The sequence below is a fragment of the Haliotis cracherodii genome, unplaced genomic scaffold, assembly GCF_022045235.1.
Source record: "Haliotis cracherodii isolate W230 unplaced genomic scaffold, xgHalCrac1.p SCAF_20, whole genome shotgun sequence".
Taxonomy (NCBI): Eukaryota; Metazoa; Mollusca; class Gastropoda; order Lepetellida; family Haliotidae; genus Haliotis; species Haliotis cracherodii.
The window spans coordinates 10510874-10521368 of NW_027266276.1; the positions used below are offsets into that span (position 1 = coordinate 10510874).

General features: G+C 39.1%; 1 protein-coding gene across 1 annotated transcript; it reads left to right on the forward strand.

Moving 5' to 3' along the window:
- Positions 1-521: 521 nt before the first annotated feature.
- On the forward strand, positions 522-9571 carry LOC139470059 (synaptosomal-associated protein 47-like). The gene is made up of 3 exons (XM_071252347.1): positions 522-607; positions 5153-6138; positions 7215-9571. Exons 2-3 carry the CDS (start codon positions 5187-5189, stop codon positions 7565-7567), a joined length of 1305 nt encoding a protein of 434 aa, XP_071108448.1. The 5' UTR covers positions 522-607; positions 5153-5186; the 3' UTR covers positions 7568-9571.
- The last annotated feature ends 924 nt before the right edge of the window (positions 9572-10495 follow it).

Sequence of the window (10495 nt, forward strand, 5' to 3'; positions counted from 1 at the left end):
ACAACACGGCAGTTTCATACAGAATTTCTCAGAAACTTAAATTGTCTTGCGTAAGAAGTTCATGATAATCTGTTCAGAAGGTAAATTCATAAGAGATTCATCGTCCTCCATTTAAAACAAAAACACTGCCGTGTCAATATTTGCACGAAATTAGTCAAAGAATACATTGACCTCCCATAGCCGTTATGTTGGTACCAATACTCACCTCCATTACTTGGAAAACTACAATTTTCCAGAGCTCACTAGCTTCGCCCAATGCATTTTGACAGCCGCCATCTTGTTGTAGCAGACGATGTGTCATGGTGGGCGATACCGGTCCTTTGATTGAAAAGCGGAACAAGTGCAGCGACACCAAGCGGAGGATCCGGGAACCAGTCTATGGCCGCGCCCACACTGGTGGCAGCGATGTTACTGAGAGTGTAACGAAGGTGTCACGCGCTGGGAAGGAGCTTGTACGCTTGTGGTCAAAGGGGAACAACTCATACTGTATAAAATTACGTCCCTTTACCCGGAAGTCTGAACGTAAACATCACCCAGAAGTGAAACGGAACCCCGAGGTCTGCTGTCCATATTGGACTGTAGACACTTAATAATTTTCATCAATAAGGTACTGCGATTGATGGTGATCAGTTGGCAATTTCTTTCTTGAGTTATGGGCGTGGACTAAAGTCTTTGATGATTCCTCGAGATTTACATATATGTGCCTGTAATTGTTCAGTAACCAAGCTAGGTCGTGCTATGGGTTTTCGAGCCCCAAAGAGGTATTCATCATTACGTGTCGAATAACAATCTCTATACACTAAAATTAAGTTTTACCTTAAAGAAAACGTATTTCTATTAACACTTGAATGGTCAAATGACCATGTCTTGCTAATTTTATAGCGATAATGCCTCGCTGAGCGAGACGAGTCGATCAAGCACTATCTTGTTAGTAATGTTACCGTCACAACTCTCCATTACAGTCAAATCAAAAATAGATACTCAACATGGTCAGTCACATGACATTAAAGACAGGAAGTTCACAAGCACTAGCTGATACACAATCGGTATCATCAGATCAAGATTGATTGAAAACAATGTGCATTAGCGAAAGTATTAAACTCACCTGTACATTTAGTGTTTCTATTTGTCAAAAACATGTAAGTGTTGTTAAAAAAGTCTAATTTTCATTCATATTTACGACCCATGAAGATCCATGGTAGTATAGGTGATCAGCAACCCATGCTTGTCGTAAATGGTGACTAACAGGTTCTGGGTCAGGCTCGCTGACTTGGTTGATGCATGTCATTGTAAACCAATCATGTGGATCAATGCTCATGATATCAATCATTGGATTGTCTAGTCCAGATTCCATTATTTACAGACAGCCGGCATTTTGCTGTAATATTGCTGAATGCTGCGTTAAACAACAAAAAAACCATACATTTTGTAATGATTTCTAAAAGTTTTGATTCCAAGGTTTCAGTCAGCCCCTTGTCTTCCCTTCACCGTGTAACAGACTGCGAATTTTGCCATGAATCCCAGCCTCGTAAAACGAAACATCTGTTCGATCTAGTAAGCTCTTCTTATAATAACACTAAAATCTACTGTAAATAATCTTAAGAGCCATGTTCCCTCTTATGTTTTGCAGTCAGAAGCAAAACCATGTACACATGTGGACTTCAACTGTAACATATTTTAGTAAACATTACAGCCTTTGCTCAAACCATTATGCTTTCAAATGTTTAGAGAATGTTTAAAAGATCCTCCTATAAAATGAAGTAAGCTATGGCAGTTGACGTGGATGTGAAATCAGTTGAATGTCAAGGATTTGTCTGCCATGCTCACTTTAATTGTAAAAGTTTTCATAATTGTAAGATGTCCTGTAGAGGTTATAAGGTGGAAGTGTTAAATGGTTGTTAAATACCAGTGTGGATACTAAATATAGAAAATCTCACCCGAGTGCCTTTTGATATCAAATATATCAACACGATATCAAATATATCCACTTTTATCAACAAGTGTTGATATATTTGATATCAACATGATCAAAAGACACGAGGGTGAGATTATATTTATCATCCAACATCATTTTTCCAACTTTTTCAATTTGTAGACAGTAATTAGCAGTGTCAAAGTGTAAAAGGTACTGCTAACAGCTTCAGTAGCAGTCATTATAGCAGAAGAATCTAACAGTTTTTGTCCACTGGTCCTTGTAATGATAACATATAGCAAAATCCTTAAAAATGGCAAATGTCTACTAGTCCTTATGATACCTTAACTATTGGGCAGTTTTGCAAGGACTGCAGGACTAGTGCCAATTTCTAATGCTGCATTAGTGATGTCATTTGATTGTGACATCATGGTAACTAATGACATCACAATGGTCTGCAAAGCACTGTGATGCAATTTCATTGTAGTGATATCTGCAGTGTAGATATCGCTTGATCTCACCCAAGCGATATCTCCTGTTGAAGCAAGTTTTGGATGATAAATAGAGAATCTCACCCAAGTGTCTTTTGATATCAAATATATCAACACGAGTTGATAAAAGTGGAAAAATTTCGAGGCTTGCCGAGGATTTTTGCCACTTTTATCAACGAGTGTTGATATATTTGATATCAAAAGACACGAGGGTGAGATTTTATTTATCATCCAACATCATTCTTCCAACTTTTTCAATTTGTAGACAGTAATTAGCAGTGTCTTTAGTGAAAAAAATACTGCTAACAGCTTCAGTAGCAGAGCCATTAGTGATGTCATTTGATTGTGACGTCATGGTAACCAGTGACGTCACAATGGTCTGCAAAGCATTGTGATGTAATTTCATTGCAGCGATATCTACAGTGTAGATAACGCTTGATCTCACCCAAGCGATATCTCCTGTGGGAGCCAGTTTTGGATGATAAATTCTGTATGAGGACTAAGCATTGTATTTTGCGAGACAACTGTTATGATTTAAATTCTGAAGCGACCCCAAGCCGTGGAGGTCAACAAGTCCAGGCGTGGAAACTGATCCCCCTAGCATCCTTGCTTTGCAATTTATATATCCAATGTTGCATACACTGGTTGTCAATTCTGACTCAATCTCTGATTGACAAGGTCGACAGCATGTTTGGTTGTAAACACTGAAAGTAATACCTACTTGGCCGTTTATATTTAAATATTTATCCCTAAATGACCCTATTGTTTCATCTATTGGCTTCATCCTGGTGAGAAACATGCCCATACATATGTTTATGCGGTCTTTCTGGCAAAAGCCATTTCTTGACTCTGAAGGTCACTTGTTACGAACCAAGGATACAAGCATCTCTTTCACTCACATTGAGATTTTATGATAGGATATACACCAAACTAGGCCAATGGTCCACAGCAGGAGGGCCAAGGTCACCAGAATTGAGAAAGGACATCATCATGATAAGTGTTGCAGAACTTTTCAATGTTAAAAATACACCTCTGTTTATCTCTTCATTTGTGTTTATTTGATGATACAGAGACTGAGACTCCCCATTGTTTGATTGCACTCACCCCCATCCCCACCCCACCCACATGGTGAAGTTGAATGTTTAAAGAAAGTTCAATAGTATTGCTTGACAATAGTATAAGGATCTATACCGAAATGTCTTGCTTGACAATTGTATAAGGATCTATACCGAAATGTCTTGCTTGACAATTGTATAAGGATCTATACCGAAATGTCTTGCTTGACAATTGTATAAGGATCTATACCGAAATGTCTTGCTTGACAATTGTATAAGGATCTATACCGAAATGTCTTGCTTGACAACGGTATAAGGATCTATACCAAAATGTCTTGCTTGACAATTGTATAAGGATCTATACCGAAATGTCTTGCTTGACAATTGTATAAGGATCTATACCGAAATGTCTTGCTTGACAATTGTATAAGGATCTATACTGAAATGTCTTGCTTGACAATTGTATAAGGATCTATACCGAAATGTCTTGCTTGACAATTGTATAAGGATCTATACCGAAATGTCTTTCTTGACAACGGTATAAGGATCTATACCGAAATGTCTTGCTTGACAACGGTATAAGGATCTATACCGAAATGTCTTGCTTGACAATTGTATAAGGATCTATACCGAAATGTCTTGCTTGACAATTGTATAAGGATCTATACCGAAATGTCTTGCTTGACAATTGTATAAGGATCTATACAGAAATGTCTTGCTTGACAACGGTATAAGGATCTGCACCGAAACGTCGCCCCTACAGTAATTAAGGAAGTGGTTTTCCATAAATTGTGTTTACTTTGTCATCCGTCAACATCTAAGTAAAGCCTATCAAACAATTTAATTGGCAAACTGGGAAATATAAATAATTTATTAAGAGATGGATATTTTAAAAAGTTATTATTTTTGTTAATTCAGAGGTATGTTAATTTTAAGATTACATTCAATGCAGTAACATTAAACTAAGCATCAAAGCTTCTTCCTCTAAAAGGGTCCTGTTATCAGTGAAATACAAGGATTGTGAAAGGTTTAGTTCCAATTTGGGAATTTTAACAAACATTTGCAGCAGACTTTGGGCCAAATATCAGCCTCAGAACACATCTAGATGAATCCCACAAATGTATATTCACCCAATGGGAGGGAGCCTCTGTTGCTATGATACTGTTTTTGAAAACCACTGGGCCAGGCATAAAAATATAAAAAGAATTTGAAAAATCTCCTATTTCATGAGTATGATCAGAAGGGTGAAATTAGAAAACAGTTTTGAAATAATTATGTTGCCCTTCGAGTCTTCTTTGAAAGATTTAAATACTATGGATGTGTCCCCAGGAACCTGTGCTTGTCGTCAGTGACTCAGTGGGTCGGGTGGTCGGATTATCAGTATCACTCAGTATAGCTCAGAAAAACAAATTTCTCAACACATCCTCATCCCTGAAGTGCTTTATAACTGAAGGTGAGCTTCTGTACCTCTAGTACCCTGGGACCTGTTCCACAAAGCGATCTTAGCGCTACGACTGTCGTAAGTCAGTGTTAAAGAATGGGAGTTACGACCGACTTAGCGCTAAGATCGCTTTGTGGAACGGGGCCCTGGTTAAGTTGTAGGTCATTGGATCCCATTGATTTAAGCCAAGCAGGACAAACAACACTGGGTTTGTTGTACAACTCTGATGATGACAGTTGTTTTTACATTTTAGGTGCATGAGGAGTGTGCTGGAAATCTGAAGCAAGATGAATGTTGCGATACGCCAATGGTATGCATCGTACTACGTTAGCCCGTTGCGGAAGTGGGTGTATGGGCAGTTGTCTGTGTTTGCGGATGGCGTGGCGTTTCATGATGGGTCGAAGAACCCAGCTCTTACAGGGGACCTAGTCATCAAGTTTGGCAAGATTGCTTTGATGAAGAAGGCTTCATCTTCCTTTATCTTTGGTGCGATAACTATCGTGGACAATAAGGGACACACACACTGGTTTTCTTCCTTTCAAGACCGGTCATCCGTCTTCTTGGCCATAAATCATTTTTTTCTAAGTGCTGCCATGGTTTCTGAGTCTTCCAAGGTCAAGAGTATCCCTGAAGGTCAAAGGACGAAACTTGGAACCGATCTTCTGAGGATTGTAACAGACTCCGAACAGACTCTGGAGCATGCAACAACTCGCCTCTCTCAACAAGGGGAACAGATTGACAATTCCATAGCAACCATGAATGACCTTCATAATGACCTTGACATTGCGGCCAATTTCGTCTCTGGCCTTGAGGCTTGGCTCGGACGATGGCAGATGCCCAAGAAGTATATCCATGTTGATCCGATTGTTTTAAAAGGCAATGATGTCCCTCAGGTCTTCGACTATGAAATGTTGTATTCAGTGATTGACAGTAAAAAATTTCATCCTCAAAAAGACGGAGTGATAAGGATATCCAGCGATGGCGTCACAATCCTGAATCTTGCACAGAAGGTCCTTCAGCATTTCTCTTGGTCGATCATTTCAACTATAAGAGTTGTCAGCCCTTGGGAGCTGCTTGTTACGCAGAATTTCATTGGTTCTCCAGATTTGAGCTATTCCATTGTCTGTTCCAACTTGATCCACATTTTGAGGAAAATAGAGTTATTTGCCCCTGGCAGGCGAAAACTTGATTATGACGTGACGGTTCAGCATCGTCTTCAACAACATGACCCATCCTCAGGTATGATCAATCAATATTATCATGATTTTCAAATTTTTATTAGATGATTTTCAAACAGAGACTGAGGGTAACCCAGAAATTGGTATGCACAGAAAATGACCACACAAGATCAATGAATGATCAGTAAATTATGGTTTTGGTTTACATGAAGTAAGGCATTACAATGGGTCATTAAGTGGCCGTAGCAACAAGTAACAGGCCCTAGAATTAATGTTTGTGCACTCCAGAATGTTGAGAATATTGTCACTGTTGAATGTCTTGAACATGTTGAAAGGGGCCAGTCTCCTTTCTTGAATCCAGAATATTGTTGGAAGCTGGCAAGAATTCAGTGTTTACAAATAGGTATCCAAACCTTGTTTGACAAAGAGATAAGAAACAAATCAGTTTGGAAAAGGCTTTGGATCGCTCTCCTGTCACTCTTATATATAGATAAGGCCAGTTTTCTAGAAACTGTCCCATCCAGAAACTTCTCAAAGGATGCCATGTTCTCGTGCACAAGGGAAGATAACTTTAGTTCTAGTACACTCTAGTACACATTTCTGAGAGCTCTTCTCCCTGCTGCTGACTGCAGTTCCAACCCGGCCATGACAGCACTTTATATATTGTTTCTAGTAGGGCCGACAATTTATTAGTTTTGCTTTTTGTTCTCATCCCAAAATAAATCTCTTATTTGGAAAAACATTATTTGTTCCATATTGGAATAAAATGATTACACTGGCAGAGATAAAAGATCTCCATTGTCAATGTATTTTGGATTAAAACTAATATTCTGTCTAAATTTCTGCATGTCTTTGGTGAAAAATGTGTTGTCACTAACGAATATTGCCTCTGGCTCAACTTTATGTGTCCAGTCCAGTTTTGTCACACAGACACAGACAGACAGACAGACAGACAGACAGACAGACCTTGAATGCAACGTTAAACCCCATTTCAACTCACCTCACCGGTTATGATGTAGGTCTCACTTGGCAACACATTGTCACAATATCAATACCAATATTTCGAGTTTTACTGACGCCCCGAACCTGTGCCCACAGTTATGACAGCATGTCTGATGAGGTCTATGTATATTCCAGCATCAAGGAGTGCCCCAACATCATCGGCTGCAGTCTCAGACAAGACGTCCGACAAGAGCTCCACTGACATTAAATCAAACACTACCAGCAAGAAATATGATTTGTCTGGACTGGTGGACGATATGGATGTCCAGGATGACGGTCAGTCACAGGCCTCCATGTACAAAGAGGTGATCACTGACCAAGAAGTTGACCAGTTGACGGCGACCTTGAGCAATCTGAAATCAATGGCTCTGGCCGTCCAGCATGAGGAGGACATTCAGAGCGAGAAGCTGGACGTTCTGAAGGGGTCTGTGGACAGGGCCAATGATCGTCTGTCCGCAACCACGAAGAGGACAAACAAACTTCTGTGAATGAGAATACAAGGGTTAGATGATGGAGATACAGAGTGACAGTGATTTTCTTCCCAGTGTTTTATATTCTGTGTGGTGATGGAAGAATGTGAATTCTGTAAGGTGATGGTTGAAGGTGAAGGTAGTTGTATTGAAGTTTGAGCTGGACAGTGAATAATTTGAATCAAAATCATCTGATTATTGTGTATATGTTGACATTAGTGGGTTTCAAGGACAAATATCCTGATGTGAATGATGAGCAAGAAATTTTGTCATATGTAACCTGTGGCCATTGATGAAGATTACAAATATTGTTTAGAAATTGAAATTATTAACCAAAATTCTGAATGTAGATTTGAAAATGAAAGTTGGTCCCTCCTACAAGAAAACTATTTACACACAGGACTTGCGAAAAGCATACTTTCAATCAAAGATATCAATCTGTGATTTTTAAAAAATTCAAAACATTTTAGTCAACTTAGTTGTCATGACTAAACAAATATATTAGAGCTGCCTATTCTGATGAGCTATGTTGTTTTATCATCATTTGCAACATGTGGGGATTCTGGTTAAGAATATAGGTCCCCAGTAACCTCTACTTGTCTCCCCATGGGAATTCAGTGTAAGAAAATAGGTCCACAGTAACCTATACTTGTCTGCTCATGGGAATTCAGTGTAAGAAAATAGGTCCACAGTAACCTATACTTGTCTCCCCATGGGAATTCAGTGTAAGAAAATAGGTCCACAGTAACCTATACTTGTCTCCCCATGGGAATTCAGTGTAAGAAAATAGGTCCACAGTAACCTATACTTGTCTCCTCATGGGAATTCAGTGTAAGAAAATAGGTCCACAGTAACCTGTGGCACCTAACTATTGGGCGGTCAGATTCGCTGAATCGGTTGATGCAAGTCAACGTATTCCAACTGCATGGATCAATGTTCATGATATCAATCACTGGATTGTCTTGTCCAATGTTATGATGTATGAGAGATATTGATAAATGGTTACTCTAATTACACAAAATGTTTTTGTTTGAAATCAACATAAGGGTAACAGATTGCAGACAAAGCCATGGAGGTCGGCCTACATTTTTTCTTAAATTTTTCGGGGGTGGTTGGGTAGCCTAGTGGTTTAAATGTTCAATTGACCTGGGTTCAATTCCCGACATGGGTACAATGTGTGAAGCCCATTTCTGGTGTCCCCTGTAGTGATATTGCTGGAATATTGCTAAAAGCGGCGTAAAACCATACTCACTCTTAAATCTTTCCGCTCTAGTTCACATGGTCTTGATTTGTGATTGATTCCCATTAAAATAGGGAGTCTGTGTACAGTGTGATTTGACTACACCTTACTGGTGGATATTTCTTGTCAGCCTGTCATTAGCTGTTATTTATAATGCAGATATTGCCATATCCTTATCCAGTCAGAACCCACTGGGAACCCTGTACGATAGGTCCCCACATTCTATTTCCCAAGTGTGACTAAATGTAGGCAGCGGCTTGGTTGATTGCACGTGTCATTGTTTGTTGTTTGACGCCACTCACCAATGTTCCAGCTATATGATGGCCGTCTGTAAGTCTGGACCAGACAAACCAGTGATTGATGTCATGAGCATCAATGTGCACAAGTGGATGAAATGCATCAACCGTGTCCTGAAGACAAATTATAACATGGGTCTTCGTGGTGGTTGCATGTATTGTACTGTGATGTGATGTTGGTCAGCCTTTCAATCACTGGTTTGTCTGCCCAAGACACAACTACTTACAGCTATGTTATTGTGAGAATATCTGTCAGTCAAGTAGAACTGATTCAGAATACGTATCTCCACAGTTTCTTTTCAGAATATACAGTGTGTTCATTTATGCTTCTTACAATTGATTTATCTTCATTGTTTTCATCTGAATAATCATATGTTTTGTGATATTCTGACTGGAGAGCGATGTTCATTCCAGATGTTGTGATTAAGAAAATATTTTGCTGTTTGTTATAATGAACATTGAATAAACACATTTGTTTGTCTCAAACAAAAGGGGGCGGTCGGGTAGCCTAGTGGTCAAAGCGTTCGCTCGTCACGCCGAAGACCCGGGTTCGATTCCCGACATGGGTACAATGTGTGAAGCCCATTTCTGGTGTCCCCCGCCGTGATATTGCTGGAATATTGCTAAAAGCGGCGTAAAACCAAACTCACTCACTCACTCACTCAAACAAAAGATTGGCAGAAAGATGGAGTACCTTCAGAGCACGGGTCCGGAAAATTTAAAATCCCAATCGGACATTTACATTTATGCCACGCCCCCTTCAAACAGCGTGTTTTAGTACAACTTTTTACACACAAATTACAAGTTGTTATGTATTCATAATATGATGAATTATGAATTGTTTCAATTTAAATTGTTTAATTCACCAGACAATTAATAACAAAAAATATTATTTTAGATATATATGGAAAACATACGTTTGTTTCTGTTATAATAACGATCTGTCAACGTTGTGAACGGTCTAATTAATATTCATGAGTCTGCTCTAGTGTACGTGTTGTAACATTTGGATCGAGACTATTATCCCATATTTGGTTATCACGTGACCTCACGGGAAAAGTTTTTTTTTAAACTAAAGATTATTTAAAAACAAGACAGATAATATAATCATAAATCCTAAACTATCGTTGATAGCAGTAGTTATTTGAATACTTTTTCATCTGAAGTTCAGAGAAGTTCAGAGAAGTTCAGAGAGTAGTATACCAATGTATGTCAAATTTAAATGTGATTAAAGCTTTAAACCAATAGACTGCATGCTCCACTTATGATACTTTTCAGTATTGGTGTACCAGCTGTCTAAAGGCGCTGCAGTTCGCAGTGAGTTGCATCCCTTGCCCAAGCCAGAAACCTTTGATTTTGGGTTCGAATCCCGGTTCGCCGGATTATGTTGCTAGGTTTGTCAGCACCATA

Excerpts from the sequence above, each read along its gene's own strand:
- LOC139470059 (XM_071252347.1), top strand. The coding sequence starts at position 5,187 with ATGAATGTTGCGATACGCCAATGGTATGCATCGTACTACGTTAGCCCG. Across the intron at positions 6,139-7,214 it reads ACAACATGACCCATCCTCAG|CATCAAGGAGTGCCCCAACA; the intron begins GTATGATCAATC and ends TGTATATTCCAG.